This window comes from Camelus bactrianus, chromosome 10 (genome assembly GCF_048773025.1).
Source record: "Camelus bactrianus isolate YW-2024 breed Bactrian camel chromosome 10, ASM4877302v1, whole genome shotgun sequence".
Lineage (NCBI taxonomy): Eukaryota > Metazoa > Chordata > Mammalia > Artiodactyla > Camelidae > Camelus > Camelus bactrianus.
Genome location: NC_133548.1, coordinates 39,721,317 through 39,742,571, shown reverse-complemented (window position 1 = coordinate 39,742,571; position 21,255 = coordinate 39,721,317). Strand labels below are relative to the sequence as shown.

Below are 21,255 nucleotides of genomic sequence, written 5' to 3'. Positions count from 1 at the left end.
ATCCAGCTCACGCTCACCTCGTAGGTGCGCTGTCTGGATACAAGCCTTTACTTGGAATGGTCAGATGGCAGAGGCTGCCTGGACCTGAGTGCATGGCCTTGTCTTTTTGAAGGAGCCTGCTGATGAAGGAGAGCAGTGGTTAGCTTGCCCAGTGGTGGTGAAGGGGAAAGGAAGAGGCAGGAATTTCTGTTCTCAGTGGCTAACAGAGTCATTAAGGGGATGGGGAAGGTGATTCCCATCAAGGCTGGTAATACAGAACTGCATGGCATGAAATCAATCAGAGCCTTTCTTGAGCTGTGACCTGGGCAAGTACTTAGGGCCGATGGAGCGGAGAATTAATCAGGGAATCTCAGGAGGGTAATGCTAAGTCCTCTGATGGGGTGCTCAGCATCAGGGTCTTGCTGAAGAGGTATTGGCTTGTTGATATCGAAGTGATTTTTTGAAAATGAGGAGGAGTAATTATCTGCTCCTTCCTTCTGAAATTAGAGGGAACCTATTGGCAACTGGAGTGTGTGACACTGAGGCTCACCGGCTGCTACTGGCTATACACAGATGTGGCCTCAGTTCTCAGTGTTAGCGTTCCCTGAAAGTTCTGCTTTCTCTCTGAAATGACTTTACACTCTGCAGTTCCGTCTCTCTGGAGGCTGCCTTCAGACTCCAGACTGACCACCCTCACCTGTGTTTCTCAGGCCACTTGTTAGCAAGTTGGGCTAGTGTCTGAAATGGTAGGAAAATAATAACTTGCCCCATTTACATATGCAAAGGTGATTAACCATCTTTAATACATGGCATTCCTCCCAAGTACCCAAGGAGGTGAGTCAGTATCATCACTATTCATTAGGAATTAATCAGATGGAGCTTGATGGTGTCAGTCATGGACAGAGCTGAGAACTCAGCCCTATTTACATTCTCTCCCTTAGAAACCCAGCCTCCAGCTCAGTCTAGCGAGAGTGTAGTTCGAGGCTGATTGTTCCATGGAATTTACATTCTGTCTGGAGCAGGGTCTCTGTTAATGATATATGACTTTGGTCAACTTATTTAAGCCTCTGGACCTCATCAGGTGGAAATAATACCCAGGGAGGGTAGTGCAGTTATTAAATAAGACCCTGCAGGTGAAAGCTTCCAGAGTTGGGCTTGAAACCTGGTTCAGTGGGAGAAGGCTGAATTTGGATTTGCAGTACCAGTTCTTTTTGGAAGTAAAGCACCTTTTTCCCCTAATCTTTTTATTGAAGAGTAGCTTTTCTCTTTTGAGAAAAATGTGGGCATTCACTAAGATCACAGTGACCTTCAAGCCATCAAATACTTGGTTGAGTTGTCTACGACAAATACCATTCCAACTATGTGATTTTCTTTTTTTAAACCCATCACCTCTTTCCGCATTCCCCTGAACTCTTACTTATATATATGTATATGTGTGTGTGTGTGTGTGTGTGTGTGTGTATATACTTTCCTCTCTGTGCCACTCCCTATATGTTGCCTTTTTCATTCAGTAATTCACTCAAATTTGCTTTGCTACCATTTTTTAGCCTTGTCAAATTTCTTCCTTGGCCACCTCTTTGGCTTCCAGTCTCTACACCTTTGCTACTTTGCCTCCTTTATAGCTTTTCTTACAGCTGTCACCTTCTGGTTCTCATCTTCTCCAGTGGCCAAGTGAAAAGAGAAGGAGAGAAGGTAAAATACTACATCTCAAATATTACCGTCCCACTCAAATAAGGATTGTGTGCGGTAGAAGAAGACCCAATTACATTTGGTTCTTTAACATAGAAAGACTCTTGGTTGTCAGTAATCATGATTAATAAATAAGAAATTGGATCAGACAGCCAGCTCTTGGTTATACAAGCTGTGCCTGGCATAAGTCTGTCCTCTCACATCTTCCTGATTTGGTGATTTCCTCTGGGGCTCTTATTGGTCATTAAAATCTTGGCCAGGGTCAGGGTGAGGAACAGGAAGTCTGCCCCTTCTCATGGAAAGCTTGAGTGATAGGTTCAGTCACGTTATTGAAAAATGTCTGTGCCATTTGGCTGTTGGCTCATTCTTCTTTTCTTTGAATATTTTATTATGCCAGGTACTGTGCTGGCACAGGGGATACTGTGGTGATGGGAGCAGTTCCTGCTCTGAGGGACATTGGGGTGTGGGTGTGGGGAGCGATAATAAACCAACGTAAACTGAATTCTATGATAGGTAGTCTATGGGAGCACAAGGTGATGAATGATGAATTTGGTCTCCTTCAGTGTTAATGGTGGAATCTAGGTAGATGGAGAGCTGCAAGTACTGTGTGGTCCTGGGCTACTCAGGTCCAAACAAGAGTCCTGATGTCCAGTCCAGTTCTTTTCTTATTGCCTCATAGAGTACAAAGACATTGGCTAAAATAAGCTGTATGGATTTTTTTTTTGAGACGCTCACGTTCAGTGACATTTCATTAATCCTGAGGATTAGTTATAATTAACCCTTTTATTTAAGAGCTTTTAAATCACCCGTAAGTGGGTGAGATGCTTACATTATGAGACCCACAGGAATTAAGATGAAGGGAGCAGCCGATTCCTGTGTCCTATGTCCTACCCCTTGTGCATACGCCCCTAGAATAGAGTTGGTGTCAGAAGCATCTGCATTTGGCTAGCTAACCTACTCCCTTCTTCCCCTAGACTTTTATATTAAAACACATGTTGGTTGAATATATATGTGTGTGTGTGTGTGTGTATATATATATATATATATATATATATATATATATATATATATATATATATATATATATGATGTCATTCCAGTGTGCTCACTTACCCTTCTTGAAGTTGTCAGAGGGTAACTGTGAAAAAGGATGAACCATTTAGGGAATATGGCCATTGGGGCAGGTAGCAGAAATAGTTGCATTACTGGTAACACCTATTTTTGGAGTTTGTTCTAGTGTGGCTGGGAAGAGTTTCGGGGAAAAAGGAGCTTTTAGAAAAGTGTTAATGATGGAAACTGAGGCACCTGGGGGCTACACAGTATGTTTTCAACAAACAAGAATTCCCTTCTCTTTTTCTTTCTAGGCATTCATTTAGATTTAGGATTATTCCCCTGAACCAGACTTCCCAGAAGAGTATGAAAACTATTGAACGTGTGCATTAGAAATAAAAGTGTTTGTTACCAATCTAAAATTTCCATTTAGGCACCTGAAGATCTTAAGGAAGACTGATCCTTCAAGTTTATTTCCCAGAGGGAACCATTAGGGACGCTCCTTCCTTTCTTTTCCATCCCATTATCAGTAGGTGTTTGGGCATCACAAGGTCCATACCACTGTCTAGAGATGATGGACTTGAAAACAAGTCTGGTTTTACAGATGACAGGGAAGCTTCACTCACTGTCTCACCAGATCTTTATGGCAACCTGATAGGGTAGAGTCCCTCTACCCCTTAATGATTCTTCTGTGTTGGAATTGCATTTAATTTATTATTTTCATTGTATAAATTAAAACCTGAGCTTCCAGAGATTAACTGATTTAGCCTGGGCTGCCTGGCTAATGGGTGAGCCAGATTTGGAACCCAGATCAATTTGAGTCTTCGTATCACAGCCCTCTCCCCCAACCCCCAATACTGTGTTCTTCTTCACTTACTGAAGTAAGTGAAAGTTGACCCCCTTGCTCCCAGGCTGTACGAGGAGGTGAAGACGTCAGCTCTGCAGGCACAGATACGCTGTGCGTCACTCACTTGATGAGGTCTTGTTGGTAACGAGCCGGTGCTTGTTACTGCGCATTCAGAAGCCAGGTAGGTTGGGTGGTGGTTAACCAATTCCATACATTTTTAGGATACTCCTAATGTGTGGCTGATGCGCTCACAGCCACTGGATACAAGGTTGGTTTCCAGGATGAGGTGGATTTTGATCTAGGCTGGAAGGAAACTGAGGGATGGAATGCCAGAATGGTTATTTTGGTATCCAGTACGAGGAGCTTTTCTCAGCTAGCCCCAGTCTTGTGATCGGAATCTCTCTGCCCATACAGGGCCTCATCTTACAATTAGGTTGTAAAACCAAAGGCCTGTATAAGTCTGTGGATTATGTATCTGGTAGCTTCTGGGGCTGTGTCCTGGCCCTCGTCCAGAGTAGGTAATTCCATCCTGCTGAGCTCCAGTTGACCAAATGGCAAGAGCCTGGACACGGAGTTCTTCCCTTTGCAGTAAATGAATAAAAACACTTGAACGTTTAGAACAGCGCCTGTGCCTCCGGAGTGGACAGATCAATTAAGGCTAGCTAATACTGCATTCCCCAAACAGCCAGGGACTCTCGGCTTTAGAGGTAAATTGAAGGGGTTGTCTGCACAGCTCTGCTGCCTGTCTTATAAGGCAGTCTAACCCTTGTTGAACAGTTCAACTAGCAGGAAATCTTTCCTTATGTTGAGCCAGAATCTTCTTTGGAACTTCCCACAGAACAGGTCTAACCCCCTCCCCGTGTGTAATACCTTTAGAGGTTGTTCAGTGTCTGGGGACACTAAGGTTGGCAATTTTGATTCAGAAAGATCTTACCAGTTTTGGGCTATTGGCTAAGGCTAAAAATAATGGAATTTAGTAGAATTAATATAAATTTCTGATTTTAGCTCCTAAACCGATTGCTGAAGAGATGGAATTCAGGAACAGCACTTAGAGTGTGGGGGCTTAGAGGTTTTATGGATTGTAACTCTACCTCTGAGTGTCATTTATTGAAGGTTGTGGGCAAATTGGGCTGAGCTGATGGGTGATGTGAATTGTGTCTAGTCTGGAACACAGTCAGGAGACTGAGAGCTGCTTTTGTCATATATAAATGGGTGTCTTGGGGGAGATTTGCTTTCCCAAGGGGTAGATAGAACCTCAAGGGACAGACAGGTAGAACTTAACCAGGTGAGTTTTAGCTTAATAGATGGAATAATTTCAGCATGTGGTGAAAAGAAAACAGAGAAGGTGGTGTTGGGGAGGTGGTGGGTTCCTTGTCACTGGTGATGTTCAGGCAGACATTGACCAATAGATGAGAGATGTCAGAGGGGACTTCAGGCATTGGATTAAAAGGTGTTGTGTTTGGGTCTGGAGGCTCTGAGGCTTTCAATTATATGGTGATGTCCTTTTTAGTCAAATAAAGATCCCCTGGTCCCCTGGATTCCACTCCTCTACCATAGTGATCGAGCGCTGGCCCCACCCAGAGTTTAATCTTAAAATGTGCCTCCCTGGAGCGAATTCATGCTGCTTTGAGCTGCCCAGAGCTAAGGACTGGCCTGTGGTTTTTTTTTTTTCCCCCCTGGTATGTGTCTGTTTTTGTTTGTTTTGTTTTGTTTTGTTTTGGGGTCGGGGCAGAGGGAGATGGTGGGCGGCTAGCCACTGCTCAGAGAATTCACTTGTATTCTCGTAATTTCACTAATAAACTGCTTCAGAGCTAGAACAGACTCGAGGGTAGCATGTAGTTCAGCTTGAATTTTATAAGATGCTTAGATCCCAACCAAAAAATGAATCCAATAATTTGAGAATTCAAAAGGCCCACACTGCAGAGTTCATCTGAAGGGCAATCACAAAACCCTTTCTTGTGGCATAATTTATACCTTTAACATTCGGCGGTTTTTAAAGTCCTGTGTCAGTGTACATGTGTTGGTAAGAAGTAGTAAATATTTTGCTGACAAGTTCTTTGAAAGATGGATCAGTGGCAGTATTTAAAGGCAGACAACCTGGGGGTTTCTTTTATCCAGGTGCTGCCAAATCTAAAAAGCTGTCAGGGTACAGAGCCAAAAGCACCCACTGGTTAGACCATTTATTGTGTAATGTTCCTGCGCCTCAGAGTTTCTGCACCTGGAGTCTGTTGATGTACGCAGGTGGGGGAGGGCGGGAAAAGGGATTCAGCTGGGAGAGAGAGGGAAAGGAGGCCGGGTGCTTGCTTTCAGGGGTGACTGCCCTGGAATACAGAGTAGTGCCTGGTACCTAGTGGGGCCGCCCACATCTGCTTCCCTCCTGGCTGCCTCTGTTGAAAGGTCCCGTGGACTTGAGGTGGCAGAAGGGGCTGGAATGGAGAACACACTAAGCTCTCCCTACTCGGGCCCTGTGCCTCCCCTCTTCCATCAGTCTCTGGGAGCAATTCTTATCCCCCTTTTGGGGGAGTCTTTTCATGAATGATCTGATGCCTTTTCAACAAAGGAATATCGACATGTTAGTGGGCAGACAGCAGGGGGACTGGATTAGATCATTTTCACATTGGTGTTTGTGCCAGTTTGACATTTGTTTGGAAAGCTTATCCTTTCATGACCATAGGTTACATGCATAATTTAAGGGGAATAAATCTTTGAGAAAGATTTCTTTTGGCTCTATAACTGTCAGTGCTTCAGAAAAATAAATGAAAGCCTCCCGCACAGTTTTCATGTGATCAGGAATTCCCAGGAGGCTACCTGATGAAGTGCCCCATGTGGGTGTAAAACATTTCTGCAAATGTGCTGGCCACTTGTGGTGGTGGTTGCAGGGAAAACAGGAGTGGGGACAACTTGGTCCCTCCTTCAAGGCCGCAGTCTAGCAGCTGAGAGTGGCAAAGTGCCCTGACTGTACAGGGTAGAAAGCCCTGCAGATCAAATGCTATAGAATAGCAGGTCTAGGTCAGCTGGCATTGCTGTCTGTAGAATGAGTATTTGTGATAACAAAATAACCTCCTTTCCTCCGTCCTGCATTCTGCCAGCATCCTGCATCTTGGTGATCCCAGTGACAAACAGTGGGATGGTTTGACATTTCACAGTTATCATACCAGTTGCCACAGTGAGGCAGACATCTTTTGTTTTACTTTATTTTCTTTTAAGCAACTTGTTCTGCTCTGGAGATTTGATTATCATCGAGCAAAGTGCTCCTGGTAGATAGTAGATACTTACTTAGTAAATGGTTTGGCATGATTCACTGTGAACTTGCAACTCAGAGTGAGTACAATTCACAGATGAAAATTTCCTGTCATCTGTGAAGATTATCCAGCTTCTGCCTGCCATTGCATTTCTGTATGAGTGCCTAACGTAATACAAAATGAACAAAAGCCACTTGGATCTCCAAAGTTCTATATTCTCTCCTAGGAGTTATTCTCCAAGCAAAGCTGGCCACTGAAGAATGTGCAGCAGAACCACCAAGAGCAGTCTGTTGATGGTTCCCTCATCCTCACCATAGTATTCTTTGATTTCTCTCTCAGGTTTATTTTCTTGAAAAGGCTCCAGGCTTCGGCTTGGAAAATCCAACCGCCAAAATTGAGCCCAGCAGCTGGAGCGGCAGTGAGAGCCCTGCCGAAAACATGGAAAGGATGAGTGACTCTGCGGATAAGCCCATTGACAATGATGCGGAAGGGGTCTGGAGCCCCGACATTGAGCAGAGCTTTCAGGAAGCCCTGGCTATCTATCCGCCATGTGGGAGGAGGAAAATCATCTTATCGGATGAAGGCAAGATGTATGGTAAGTGATCTGAAATGCCTCTGCGAAATGCTGCAGCCTGCTTTTGTGGGAAGGGATCGCTGTAGCTAGCCTTCTGCTGAGACCCACTCCTTGTATTGGATTGAATGATGTTTGTAGAATTTTAGTTGGCCATCCAAGGGACGAAATCTCAACTGAAGAGGAGAGTCAATAAAGGAAATCATTCCCTGGGGCTGCTGCTTCTCGGTGGTCAGCAGTGTTACAGCAGAAGCTCCCAAGGGCCTGGTAGGAGCAGAGGCAGTTGCAGTGGCATATGCAGATGCCAGCTGTGGGGACCAGTTCTCCTGAGTGTACGCCCCATTTGAAAGATGCGCTGCTGCTGAGCTCCAGATAACTAACTGGAGCCGCGTAGAAATGGAGCCTGGTGCTGCCATATCTGGCAAGCTAGGTGTTTAGGTATGAAATCTACTCATTTTTAAAAGCCAGCACTTTTTTTTTTTAAATGCAAACCCGTATAGGCCAAATAAAACATTTCCCTGGACTCTATCTGACCTTGAACCACCAGTTTGCTGCTGTGTTGCCAGTTTGCATTTGAGTGGCCAGACAAGGCACTGACCCCCAAGCTGCTCTCACCAGTCTCCCCTTCTACATGAGGACCCTGCACAGTGTGTTCTGAACTCCAAGAGGACAAGACCGGTTGACCAGAGGGCTGCGGATGCCAAAGGTGGCAGCACGCACCCCTCCACTAATCTGGAGCTGGTACACTGGGTTGGGACTTTCCCTATACCTTCCCTAAAGGCTTCCAGCTGCTGACCTGTCCTGTTTGGCTGCTTCCCTTTTGGGAAGCAGATGACAGGTGGTTTTGTGTTCATTCTGCTTGTCTAATTGGGCACATTGAGTTGACAGAGTTTGCACTGTGGCTGAGTCTAAAGAGATGCAAACAAATAACCTAAACTCAAAGAGAACCGGCTCAGCAGCCTACCAGAGGTTGTTAACTTATCACGGGAGTGATGTATTTCTAAATAATATGAAATCTTTTCCATAATAGGGTGTTGTACCTTTAATACAGCGCCTCCACCATCAGGAGCCGTAGGAGGCTGCAGCACAAACTAGCACACACTGCCGAGGAGAAAGCAGATGGTGGTGCAGCTGCCACCAGCTGTGCCCCCCGCCCTGCCCTCCCCGTCTCCAGCTTGGATGATGTAATGGAAACAAGGGAAATTTTGCTTTCTGCAGCGTTAGAGTCTCTGTCTCTTGGCCAATTGGTGTCACACACACGGGGGAGAGAGAGAACCCAAACCTTCAGTATTTGTTTTATGCTCTCATGTGATCCTTTGCAGCCAGAGAAGCCTCCTCATGTCTGGTGAAATGGAATCAGGGTGAAAAATCTCAGCTGCCCAGAGCAGAAAGTTTCAGGGCCTGCGTCTTTCCTCGGCTGCCCTTCCCCAGCCTGGCTGTTTGCTTTCAGGGTCTTGTTTCATCCCTAAAAATGCACCTTCCCTATTTTAAAGGCAGAGAAAAGCACTTCAATCTTTGAAGCTGATTTGTTAGGAGTAGTGACTTTGGGCCACTCTACCTTGTGCAACCCCCGTTTGTTTACCCAGAAATTGTTTCCATCGAAAATACTGGCCTAGTGTTGGACATGCTGGTTGAAAACAAGTACTGGCTTTCATTTCTCACTGGGACTACTGGGGAAGGCACTGTCCCTTTAGGAACCAGGTTTTTTGAGCTAAGAATAAGAACATAGTTCAAAAGGGAAATTAATTTTTTTTAAACTCAGGTTTTGTTTTTTCTCTCCATTGATTTTACTTTATAGGTAGCAGCCATGGTAGATTGAACCAATTTGCCTTTAACTCCATTATAAAAATAGTGTTTTGTGTGTGTGAAAATGATTGTGTCAGAGCTCTTGTTGGTAACGGGGGTCCGAGGCAGTAGGCTAGGAAAGAGAACTGCAAGAAGCTCTGGGTTTGAGTTGTCCACCAGTAAACTTGAACGGTCTTACGCTTGGTCTGTGTCTCAGTTTTCTCTCCTGTGGAAAAAAACAGGGTAAAGTAGATGAAGTTTGTAGCTCTTGGAATGTATACATGTTATGATGCTGAGATTTTTGTGGCTTGTACCTGGGTGTGAGGGATCACATTTGTCTGTTGACAAACGTGGTGCTGGTTGTGGAGCCATCTTTTTTTTTTTTTTTTATTGAAGTACAGTCGGTTACAGTGTGTCAATCTCGGGGGTACAGCACAATGTCCCAGTCATACATATACATACGTATATTCGTTTTCATATTCTTTTTTCATTAAAGGTTATTATAAGAAGGCCCGTCTTATTTTGGGGTTGGCTTTATTCCTTTGATAACTATGTAAGTTTAAAAAGTGAAAGAGCTAATCTGTTCTTAGAAGCAATAAGAAGTGCATATATATAAACCAAAAAAAATGCAGTATACTGTGTATGTGTATTTACACGCAGTATAATGTGTATGTGCAGTCGAACTGTAATAATTCTACCTAATAAAACTGAAAAAGGAGGAAAAAAATGAAACACAATACCATTTACAATTTTAATAAAAGATAGAAAAAAAAAAGAGCCCATTTTTAATACTGAGAGTTACCGGGTTTTGAGGGCTTCCTGAGAGCGCATGTTCTTGACGTATGGATTCTTTGTTTCCTCAAATCAGCATTCCTGACTGTGTTAGTGACCAGCTTGTTTAAAATGGGGCAAATCCTTTTGAGCAAGCAGCATTAGGAGTTAGAGTGCAAGATCTTGTGTCTGACTCGGGGTGCAGGAGGTGTGTTTGCTGCAGTGCTCCTGAAGCCACCTCCATCTCCAGGCAGCTGCCTTGGGGAGAAAACATCCCTTTCCGCTCCCTCTCTTTGGCCACCGTGGAGGAGCTGTGCTGCTGCTGCTTTGGAAGGGAAACGTGGTGTTTATCAGGACTGTGGGAGATGGAGACTGGACCCCCTAAGAAGTATTGCCCCAGGTGCCCTGGAGGCACCTGTCACCTGCTGGTAACTCTGAGGAGGATGGAAGGTTGATTTGGGAACCCCTACAGTGAGGCCCTGCCACTCGGGGGCTGAGTCATGTGAGCAGTATGGGGCCAGAGCTACTGTTCCTCGGCTTCTGGCCTGTTCCCTGTTTTATCACGTGTGAATCAGGACACAAACCAGACCAGGAGTCAGATTTCTGAAGGTCCTAAGAGCATACTTTTTCTCTTAAGCATTTAGAAAATGAAAACATTGAAAGCATTTTTGGATTCCTTGGAGTAAAATCAAAATAATTTAAAGCCTTTTAGTGAAATACCAAGTGTTTTTGACTTGAGGGGGTTGTTCTGATATTTCTGAGCATCTGTAGAGTATTGTGATGTCACTAATTCTGAGCCTTTGGAGAAGCAAGGTCAAGTGCAGCACTGATTTACTTTGGTAATGAAATCTCCTCTGTGGTTGGCAGTGGGGCAGATGCAATCTTATAGAGGGGAAAAAGGGAAGGCTTTCTTCATGATGAGGTTTGAGCCATTAGAAGAGATGGCTTAATTTTCCCTCTGCTCCCTGGGTCTGCGGGGAAGCTGAGCCTTTATGTGGTTGGTCTCCATGTGGACAGATTACTTCTGCCTGGGGCACCCTCTGGGTCGACAGTTGTTCTCAGGGGTGATGAGAAGGAGGGCAGCCCTCCTTTGGCTGCTCCTGAGAGCTTGCACACTCTCTCCCTCTCTTTCTCTGTGTTTGCTTTTTCCTTGTTCTTTCTTAGTTTTACATCGCTGTGTGTCTCTTGCTCTGGCAGATAGTTGTGGAGGCGATAGCAGGAGGACAGGTTGGCAGAGAGGTCCTTGATCAGCACAGCTGTCTGGAGGTGAATTTCATGGGAGCAGGCCACAGCTCTAAACCAGACAGAACAAAACAGTGAGCTGTGGGAGTGTCTGCATGTGTCTCTGTCGCACCTGAAAACCCTCGTCTGGCTGTGTGGTCAGGTAGCCCCCATAGTCAAATTAGGGACAGGCACTAACACTCACTGACTGCTTGCTTTAGAGACAACCAAGTGTAGCACCTAAAATTTTGGCCTTCGGAATTGATGTGAAGCCTGGCCCTGCCCCTTCGAGACATCAGCCTCTGAGCAAGTTCCTTTTTTCTTCTCTGTGCCTCCATTTGCTCAACTGCAAAAGAGATTTAAGTAGGTCTTACTTCATGGGATCATTGTAAGAATTACATGAATTAATTGTGTTCTGGGATCCCTGTACCACATGTGAACGGTGTCTGGCATACAGGGAGGGCTGTATGAGTGCTTCTGAGCTAAAAGCAAGTACTGTCCGCCCAGAGCTGAGTTACGTACAATTTCCACCTCACGCTCACAACCGCTGAGGTGACCGTTGTGACCCCCGCTTGGTAGAGGGTGAGGCCGAGGCCAAGAGGGATAAGGTGGCCTGTGTGTGACCGGTATAAATGGTACAGCTGGACGGTTTGAAAACCAGGTCTGTCTGACTCCCAAACCTGGGCTCTTTCCACTGTGCTTTCATTCCTTCCTTGCTGGAGGTCATTGTGAGTTAATTCAACAAATCAGTGCTGTGCACCACCTGTCATCTAGCCCCGTACTAGGGGTTGTCAGGGATACAGCAGGGAACCAGACAGACATGGCCCCTGCCCTCATGGAGCCATCACAAGTTCACTGGCAGGAAGCACTGACCTGAGGTCAGGGCTGTGTGCCAGAGCTTTCTGGGAAGTCTGAGGGCCCTTTGAAGATGGTCACCTTCCACTTAGCCTTTTGAAGCCTGTTCTTGGCCACCGATCTTCAGGGCACCTGGCCCACTGCTGGCAGGAAGAAAGCTTCTCAAATATCGCAGTGGGGAGGATCCTAGATCACAAGGCTGGCCTTGATGGTGGCCAGAAAGATGTCCGGAAGATTCTGGTGCCCTGCGATCCTATAGGCATCTTGGGCAGAGTGACTGATGAACAATGACCTTCTCCTTTTAAGAGCAGATATCCTGAGGTTCCTTGCCTAGGACAGCTCCAAGGGTGCCTCCTTTCTTGCTGGGATGCCAGGCCTACTGAGGAACCCTGGACTGCTGAGTTGTGAGGACTAGAGAAGATGAGGAGGAAGGCATCTCTGGGCCAGTCCTCCCTGGCCAGTCTTCCCCACTTGCTGGCCTGAGTCCCCCAGCCAGGGGAGCACAGGAGTTGGACTTGCCTCTTTGCTTACTTCACAGAAGCCCAAGACGTAAGAGGGAAGGGGCCATTTCAGTGAGGTGGGGGCAGAACTGACCAGGGGACGGCGGAAAGAGTGCACACAAGTGGGTGTAGTGTGTGCACGCCAATCAGCGCAGGCAGGGACAAACTGGAGATCTCCAGGCTCCTCCTGGTCTGGAAAACAGGCTGAGGAAATGCAGGGTCGTCCCTTTGTGAGACAGTGAACTCTCACAGCGTATCCACGAGGACCAGGAAGGGTGGGCTACGTCAGCGGAGGCCCCAGGAACCCTCATGCAGAACTGGCTGTGCAATCCGAGCCCTGTAGGATCTCCAGGCCTTGGGAAAATGAGCCTTAGGGCCTAAGTTGAGCTTGTTCTCAGCTCTCTATCTGAGCATCATGAGGCATCTTTGATTTCTTCCTGTCTGACCTGTGATTCAGGGTATTATTTCAAGTGAATTGGCTAGAAATGTGAAGCACAGGGAGCTGTGCCCTTAGAATAGGCTAGAAGCTCCATAAGGCAGAGGCCCCACCCTCTCTGTCTTGCTGGACACAGATGTCAGTGATGTTTGTTGAACATATGCATATGTGAATTATTAAGACAAAGAAAGGTGAGTAAGTGAGCCTCTGAGCCCCAAGAGGAACGGACTAGAAAGGAAGAGAGAGCAGAAAAAAAAAAAAGAGAGAGACAGAGTTTGGATATTTAACATAGACTGAGAAAGAAGAAAGGCTGGTTCTTGCTATGTTGATAAATGTTAGTTCAAGAAGTAGGAAGCGTTTCTACCCAAGTTGGCACCATAGCAGAATAAGGGTTAATTCTGGGATCCTCTGAACTGATGAGTAATGGAGGATTTTGAAATAGCTTTGTTCCTGTGAGAATAGCAGAACTGGCGTCATCGGGGTTTGGATTGGGAAGTTTACCATATGGGGGGGTCTGGCCTACAAAGGTTTATGCACAAGGTGTGAGCCCTTGTGCAAGCCCAGTGGAGAATAGCTAATTAGGATGGTTCAAGGATTGGTCATGAGGAAGGGGGAAAAAAAAGAATGTTAAATTATTACCAGGTTGGGAGGTTATGCTTTCCAAGAGCTTTCTGTGGCAGTGGATGAGCTCTGGGATTCGGGCAGACATGGATTCATAAACCGTTCAGTGAGGGCCTGTCCTGTGCTTAAGACTGAATGGGGATAACAAATATAAAATAATTAAGATAGCTGACTGACCACTTACTGTGTGCTAGGCACTGTCGTTGCTTTAGAATGTCTTGTCCTATTTATTCCTTAGAACAACCTAATGATGAGGGTTACCGTGATTATCCCCATTTTACAGCTGAGGAAGCTGGGGCCTACTGAGGTCAAGTTACTTGCTCCAGGACACAGCATATCAGCAGTGGAGCTGACATTTGGAAGTCAGCTTAATACAACAAGCCAATGAATACAACTAACCAGAGGACCGATGTGGAAAGAAGTATATTCTGTGCTAGAGACGTACACAGCTTAGTGAAGGGCAGAGGAAAGTGTGATAATTTATGATTGGGGAATACACATTCTATAACTGAAAATGCAAGAGACTGGAAGAGTCAGAGTCCGAGAGGCAGACCCATGTGAGCTAACTCTGAATGTGAAAAGGCCACTTTTTTTTTCTTTCTAAACTTTGGATTATAGGCCCTTGAGAATCTATAGAAAGTTGTGGGTCTCCTCTCCAAAAAATGCATATTTGTGTGTAGTTACAGCATTGTTGCATATAATTTCTGTTGACTTCTGAAGCTGAGGTTCAGACTTGCTACTGTGAGGAAAGAGAGAAGGGAAGAGCATTCAGGCCTAAGGGAACAGCATGATAAAGGCACAGAGTCCTGAAAGGGCCCAGCTCGTGCTCTTAGAAATGAAGATGTATCCCCCGGGGCATGGTGGACAGGCCTGGACACGTGGGACGGCACTGCCTGTGGGGGGTCTTGAGTGCCGCCCCACGGTGTCTGACGCTCATCCTGGAGACAGAGAATCCGGGACATTTCTTCGGGAGAGATGATGTGACTCAGCCTGTGTTTGACAAAGCCAACTCTGGAGGCGTGGAGACAAGCTAGGTGGCTATTGCAGTAGGCCAGTGGGAGAGGATGAGCCTGAATCCCGCGGTACTGGCTGTGCTGGTGGAAAAGTTTCAGAGGTAGAACCAACAGGACTGGCCGACTGGATGTGGTTTGTGAAAGAGGAGAAGGAGATGAAGATGACTTCAGGGTTCTGGGTGATGGGGAGGACGGTGGGACTATTAAATGGATGGGGAGTGGAGACAAGAGAAGCAGGTTTGTAGAGAAGAGAGGAATGAGGAGTTGAGTTGTGTCATGTGCTAGAGATACCAGGCAGCCATTCAAATGAAGATGACCTGTGGGGGTTGGAAATTCCTGCCTGGAGCTGCAGCAGGTTGGAGTTGCAGGGGTAGTCTGGGGGCTCGCCAGCAGAGAAGTGATCCCTGATGCTGTGAAAATGGGGGATAGGTGCAGGCTCACGGCGTAAAGCAGTGAAACTGTCATGGATTTTAAATGCAGTGTCTGTAGCAGTGGGCGAGGTAAGAGACAGCCTTTTTAAGAAAAAGGGAGCCCAGCCAGTGGTTCTCAAGTCGGACCGTGATCAGCAGGAGCGCTTAAGAAGCTTAAAAAAAGAGGCCAAACAAAAACGGACTCACACCGATTGAATCAGAATCTCCGAGCATGTGGTCTGGGAATCTGTATTTTTCAAAGCTTCCTGGGTAATTTGGGGTATCAGCCAGGTTGAGAGGCACAGGGCTAAACTTTAACCTGGGTCTAAGAGGACAGGGCCCCGTCTTCAAAGTCGGTAAAAGAAACTAATGAGCAGAGAATGAGACGGAGATTTGTAACAGTCCTTACAAAGTTTGGGTACGAGAAATGAACTATATATTCCGTTTAGGTTTCCTCTCTAGTGAAAGAGAACCATTACCATGGCCCAGATTTGCTGGGCATGGAAAAGGCCATGAGATAGGGCATAAAAAATTAAAGGAAGACTTTAGGACAGGGGAGAGACTTGAGCATTTGATTAGCAGGGGAGAAAATCTTATGAATTGAGGATATATTTGATGGAACAAAACTAGGAAGAGACTTTAAAAGAAGTAGACTTTTACTCTGATGCACAGTGGCAGGAGAAGTTCCAGGTAGAGGGTCCAGGGAGGGTGTATTTAATGATTACTTCCTTCCGATGAGCAGTAAGACCAGGTGGGCTGAGGTGGGTTACAGGCTTTTGAAACATAGCGAGCTTAGTAGGGATATGATGGGGGAATGGAATATGGATGGACATGGTGAATAAAAGAAGTGCTGTGCAGTGGCAGCAGGGCCTGGGAGAATTTGGAGAACATTTCTTTCTTCTTTTAATTGAAATTTTTATTGAGATAATTGTAGATTCCCATGCAATTGTAAGAAATAATACAAGATCTTTTGTAAACTTTGTTCATTTCCCCCAATGGTTGCATTTTGCAAAACTATAGTAGAATGTCACAGTCAGGATATTAATGTTGATATAATACACTGATCTTATTCAGATTTCCTGAGAGCTACTTGTACTCATTTATATGTGTGTGTTACTAAGTTCTCTACAATGTTACCACCTGTGTAGGTTTGTGTATCCGCTTCCACAGTGATGATAACGAAACAGTCCCAACACCACAAGGATCCCTGGGGTTGCCCTTTTAAAACCATCCCTACCTCCGTCCTGCTTCCCCCAACCTTATCCCTAACTCCTGACCACCATTAGTTGATTCTTTATGTTTAAAATGTTGTCATTTCAAACATATTATCTAGTGGAATCATATTGTATGTAACCTTTAGGGATTGGCTTTTCCCCATGCATCGTAATTCCCTGGAGATTTATCCAGGTTGTTGTGTGTATCAATAGTTTGTTCCTTTGATTGTTGAGTGCTGTTCCCTGGTCTGTACTACAGTGTATTTAACCATTTATCTCTTCAAGGGTATCTGGGTTGATTCTAGTTTTTGACTATTACAAATAAAGCTGCTATGACCATTTATATACAGGGTTTTGTGTGAACATAAGTTTTCATTTCTGTGGGATAAATGCATTGTTGGGTCGTATGATAGTGTACTTTTAGCTTTTTTTTAACTACTCAACGGTTCTCCAGAGCAGCTGTACCATTTTACATTCTCACCTGCAGTCTAGATTCTCTGTATCCTCCCCAGCATTTGGTGGTGTCACTCGTGTTTGCTTTAGCCATTCTGATAGGTGTGTGGTGATACCCCATGTGGTTTCAAATTGCATTTCTCTAATGACTAATGATGTGGAACATCTTTTCATGTGCTTATTTGCCATCTGTATAATCTCTTCAGTGAAATATCTGTTGATATCTTTTGTCCTTTTTAAAATTGGACTATTTATATTTTTACTGTTGAGTTTTGGAAGTTCTTTAGATGTGAGTCCTTTGTCAGATGCGTGGTTTACAAGTATGCTCTCCTTGTCTGTAGCTTATCTTTTCATCTTCACATGGGCTCCTACAGAGGAGAAGTTTTTAATTTTGATGCAATCCAATTTATTAATTTTCCTGTTTGTGAATTGTACTTTTGGTGTCAAGTCTTAGAATTCATTGCCCAGCCCTGGGTCATGAAGATTTTCTCCTATGTTTTGTTCAAAAAGGTTTATAGTTTTATGTTTTACACTTAAGTCTATGATCCACCTTCATTTAATTTTTGTGTAAGGCAGAGAGCATTACTTTTGGGGGAACCCATGGCATTATTATGTGATAAATATATTTTCCCCCCTGCCAGGGGATTTTCACATGTCATATTTTGACAATGTCAAGGCTTGGGACCTGAGACACTAAGGTGCTAGTGAGGGCATGGTTGCACCAGTCTGGGGAGGGACAGGGACAAGGTGAAGCTGGAGGGGTGATGTGTGTTGCTCAGAGGCTCTGCAGACGTAAGAGAGGTGGCGGGACAGGAGGCTCTGGTCATGCATGGGAGAGGAAGCATCTGAGATTAGAGGTGGAGAGATTTCAAGTGATGAGTTTCGAGGTGTGGCTGTAAATGTGGTCAACTGATATGAACGTGGGTGATGGCCACTGGGGACAAGGAGGTAAGACGTGAGGAGTCTCTGTCAGCTTTGGGTTGGTTAATCATGTTGATCACATTGATGTTATGTCCACAGTAGTGAAGTGTGAGTTTGTAAATAAACCTACCAAAGTGACCAGGTGTTGGTGGGGGAGGATTTCTTTGAGGAGGACGATACCCCATGGATATGAATGGGAAGAGTTTGATATTGGTGTAAATGAATGCTGTGGGCCTGGTAAAGAGCGGGTGTCAGAACAGTAGGGCAGAAGGAACACTGGGGTCACAAGAAAATGCTAACTTGCACTACCTCCCTCCTCCCTAATTCTTTGGCTGCTCTGAAACTATACCTGTTTGCGATGTATCTGTGTCTTGTTGACATTATCTGTAGAGTGAGGAAATCGACATATTTCTCCCTAGCTCTCAGCAATGTTGAGAAAATGCAGTTATGTATGAGAAAGTGTTTTGAACTAAATTCTAAAAATAACACTTTTCTGAGTTCAGCCTGTTCACAGCATGGTAGAAAGGTAGGAAAGATGGTGTTGGAGCAGTAAATCAGAATTAAGCTGCCGAGCCTAGGTAGAGGGCTGTTTGGTTAAGAGAGGGACTGAACTGAGCACCTCCGCCCCACCCCCCTTTCAGAGTTTCTGTCAAAGAAGGTGTTGGAGAGAGGAGATCCAGGGCAGACTTGTCTGGGTTGGAGTCACAGGCGGTGGAAGGGACCAGTGGGGGTCTGTTGCCTGGCAGAGGCTGGCGGGCCTTACAGCAGTGGCTTCCACTACAACAAAGGGAAGGAGGAGTGACGGGCCCACAGATGTGAAGGTTTTTAGCTACACGGCCCTGAATTCCAACACTGTCTCTCTGTTCTGCCCCCGCTGACTCCCACTTCCAAAGCCTCAGTTCCTCTGTCCTCTGTAGCATTTCACGTGAGAGTGTGTCTTAATTTCTTATACCCTTGTTACGTGTATGTAGCCCCTTCCTTTGACAGTGTGTCAAGTAGTCATTTTACAAATTATTGTTATTGTTACGATAGTGCTCTATTGATCTCTGTAGTAAAGGGCCTATCTTAGAGAATATGCAACTCAGTAAATTTAAATATATAAATGTGTGGTTAGGATCATAGGAAAAATCTGAAGGAATTTACAGCATATAAATAGTGGTTACTGCAGGGAGATGGGATTATAGGGGACTCAAACCTTTTCTACAGTATATTTCTGTATTAATGGAGCTTTTTAAAATAGTGAACATATGTTACTTTCAGAATTAGAGGAAAAGGTAATTATACCATTTATTTTTTACTCTCATTCTAAGTAAGAAATACTCATTAAAGAAAAATGGAAAATACCAAGAATGAGAAGCAAACCGTATTGTCTGGGTTGTTGTTGGAGTGATGTTTCCAGGGCTTCCGTTGGGGGCCACTGCAAGGTCCTCGTGGGCGGGAGGGTGGAGTTGAGGGAGAAGCTGGTGCTGGCAAGCTGTCCCTTCCGTGGGTGTGTGGCTGAGGCACCAGTCGTGGGGGACAGGTGGTCAGAGGGTGGTGGTGCTGAGGCCAGGGAGCAGGACAGGGTGTTCTTATCATATGTTTTAGGACGTTGGTCTGGGAGTTCAACAGGTGCCCGGTTAGTTGGATCTGTCAGTCAGCTGTCCAGACTAACAGTGGCATTATTCTGACATTAATGCATATGGTAAAATGGTAATAGTGGAGAGAGAGGAAAGCATTCAGATCCATTCTTCCAGTGTCCATGTGCTCACAGCAAAGCGTTGCACTGGAATGAACAGGATCCGCATCTCTGCCAAGCCAGTATTTATCATTTAACTTGCACTTCAGAGTGGACATGCTTTGTTCCTGGAGGGCTGCGGGACTGCCTTTTAAAAATGTCGGTAGTCTTTTTGATGACCATGTTATTCTTTGCCACAGATTCCTGGCAGGTAATCTTGTACCTGCATTGCCTTTAGGCAGAAGTGGTTGGCTTTTAGAGTATGAAAACACTCTGGAGACTTTACAGCATGCTATAAGCTCATTTGATTATAATCATTTGATTTAATCACAGGTACATTTCATTTGCTTGATATTACCTGTTATGCCTTCACCGCGTTGTATTCCATCTGCGCACTTTCCCTTCTCTCAAATGCTTCAATTCTAGTAAATAATAGAATCAAATTGTTCTCCAAAGCCTATATGGATATTATTTCTTTAAAACCTCTTCCTGTATTAGTATACACCCGTCTCCTTCTTACCCTTTTAGAACAGTCTGAAAGATGTGACAGTGAAATTTCCTGAATTTATTAGAAAAAAATTTATGTAATGTTGCAGATCTTCCCCCATCCCCACCCCACAGTGAAATTGGTCATTAGCTGAAAATTTCCATAGACATTGTTCTTTTTGCAATAGCTGGGGCAACTTTTTAGGTTACCTTAAAAGCAAGTGCTCTGGGGGAAATGTAATTGATCACCCCAAAGCTTTGCAGCATCCAGGGTAATATTGAACATATGTTAATACGCTGAGTTCTTCTTTTCAACCATTTACAAGGGTCCCAATTACTCAGTGCCTGCCCTGATCCCTGGGTCTGCCTCTGTGCTCGGTGACTTGCTCGCTATTGTGTTGAGACTGGCTTTGGCAACTGTCTCTTAGATGAATGGTTCTATTACAAATGCAGTAGCTTCCATGACAGCTTAAGAAGAGACTGTTGTTTATGACTGCTTTTATTGAGAGAGGTTTGGTGCACCTTAATGTCCTGATAAAGACATTTGTACCAATAAAGTAGCCACAGCCTTGAACATATTTGATTGTGAATAAGGTATTGGGGCTGATGACATGCCAGATGTGAGGTATCGGATTGCATGTTTATTCAACTGTCACGGCAATCTCTGTCCTCGGATGTGCCTTTGTATTTGCTGTCTCACAGCAACACGCAGAATGCAATGGTGATACGATCCTGATTATGGAAGATGCTATTTGGGTTACTTGGATCGTAAGCCACGTGTATTAGGAAGCATTCTCTCAGTCCCCATGTGTCCTGAGACAGCAGTCGTGAACAGTTGTTGGGAGAAGGGAATTGCCAGGTGGGATGACCACATGCATTGGGATAGGGGCCCTATGAGATTGTCAAATCTTAGGCCTGAATTGACCAGGGCAGGCATTGTGACAGGGATTCAAAATAATAATAATGATGATGATGATGATGATGATGATGATGATGATGATGATGATGATGATGATGATGATGATGATGATGATGATGATGATGTAGATGATGTATTTATCCAATGCATGCAGTGAGCCAGGTACTGTTCTGAACACTTAACATCGAGTCATTTAAGCCTCATTACAGATCTTATCAATAGCTGCTATTATTATTTGAATATTACAGATGAGGAAACCAAGGTCTAGAAAGGTTAAGTAAATTGCTCAGGATTATACAAAACTGGAGCCAGGATTTGAACTCCCATCAGTTTGGCTCTATTGCCTGAGCTCTTAACCACTACTTTCTGCTACTTTCTGAGTTGTGAGAGGACGGGAACCTGAGATTTTTCTGGACTCACTGTCCCTATGTTGCTGCCTTGCCATGTGGAAGAGAGTCTTGGTTCCAAGTAAACAGTGAAAAAGGGAGAATGAGCTTTCTTGGTATCTGGGACACTGTTCATCCTGTTTTCTGCGTGGTAAATTCCTACTGGTCT

At 44.9% G+C, this 21,255-nt stretch overlaps 1 protein-coding gene across 8 annotated transcripts in view; it reads left to right on the top strand.

Annotated features, from left to right (window-relative positions):
- The window catches only part of TEAD1 (TEA domain transcription factor 1), a 244,327-nt gene that overhangs the window by 73,516 nt on the left and 149,556 nt on the right, over nt 1-21,255 (top strand). For all 8 annotated transcript variants that reach the window (XM_074372372.1, XM_074372374.1, XM_074372369.1 and 5 more), the window contains one exon: nt 7,147-7,402. In XM_074372372.1, the coding sequence (XP_074228473.1) occupies nt 7,246-7,402 (157 nt within the window). In that variant the 5' untranslated portion in view covers nt 7,147-7,245. The remainder of the gene's footprint in view (nt 1-7,146; nt 7,403-21,255) is intronic.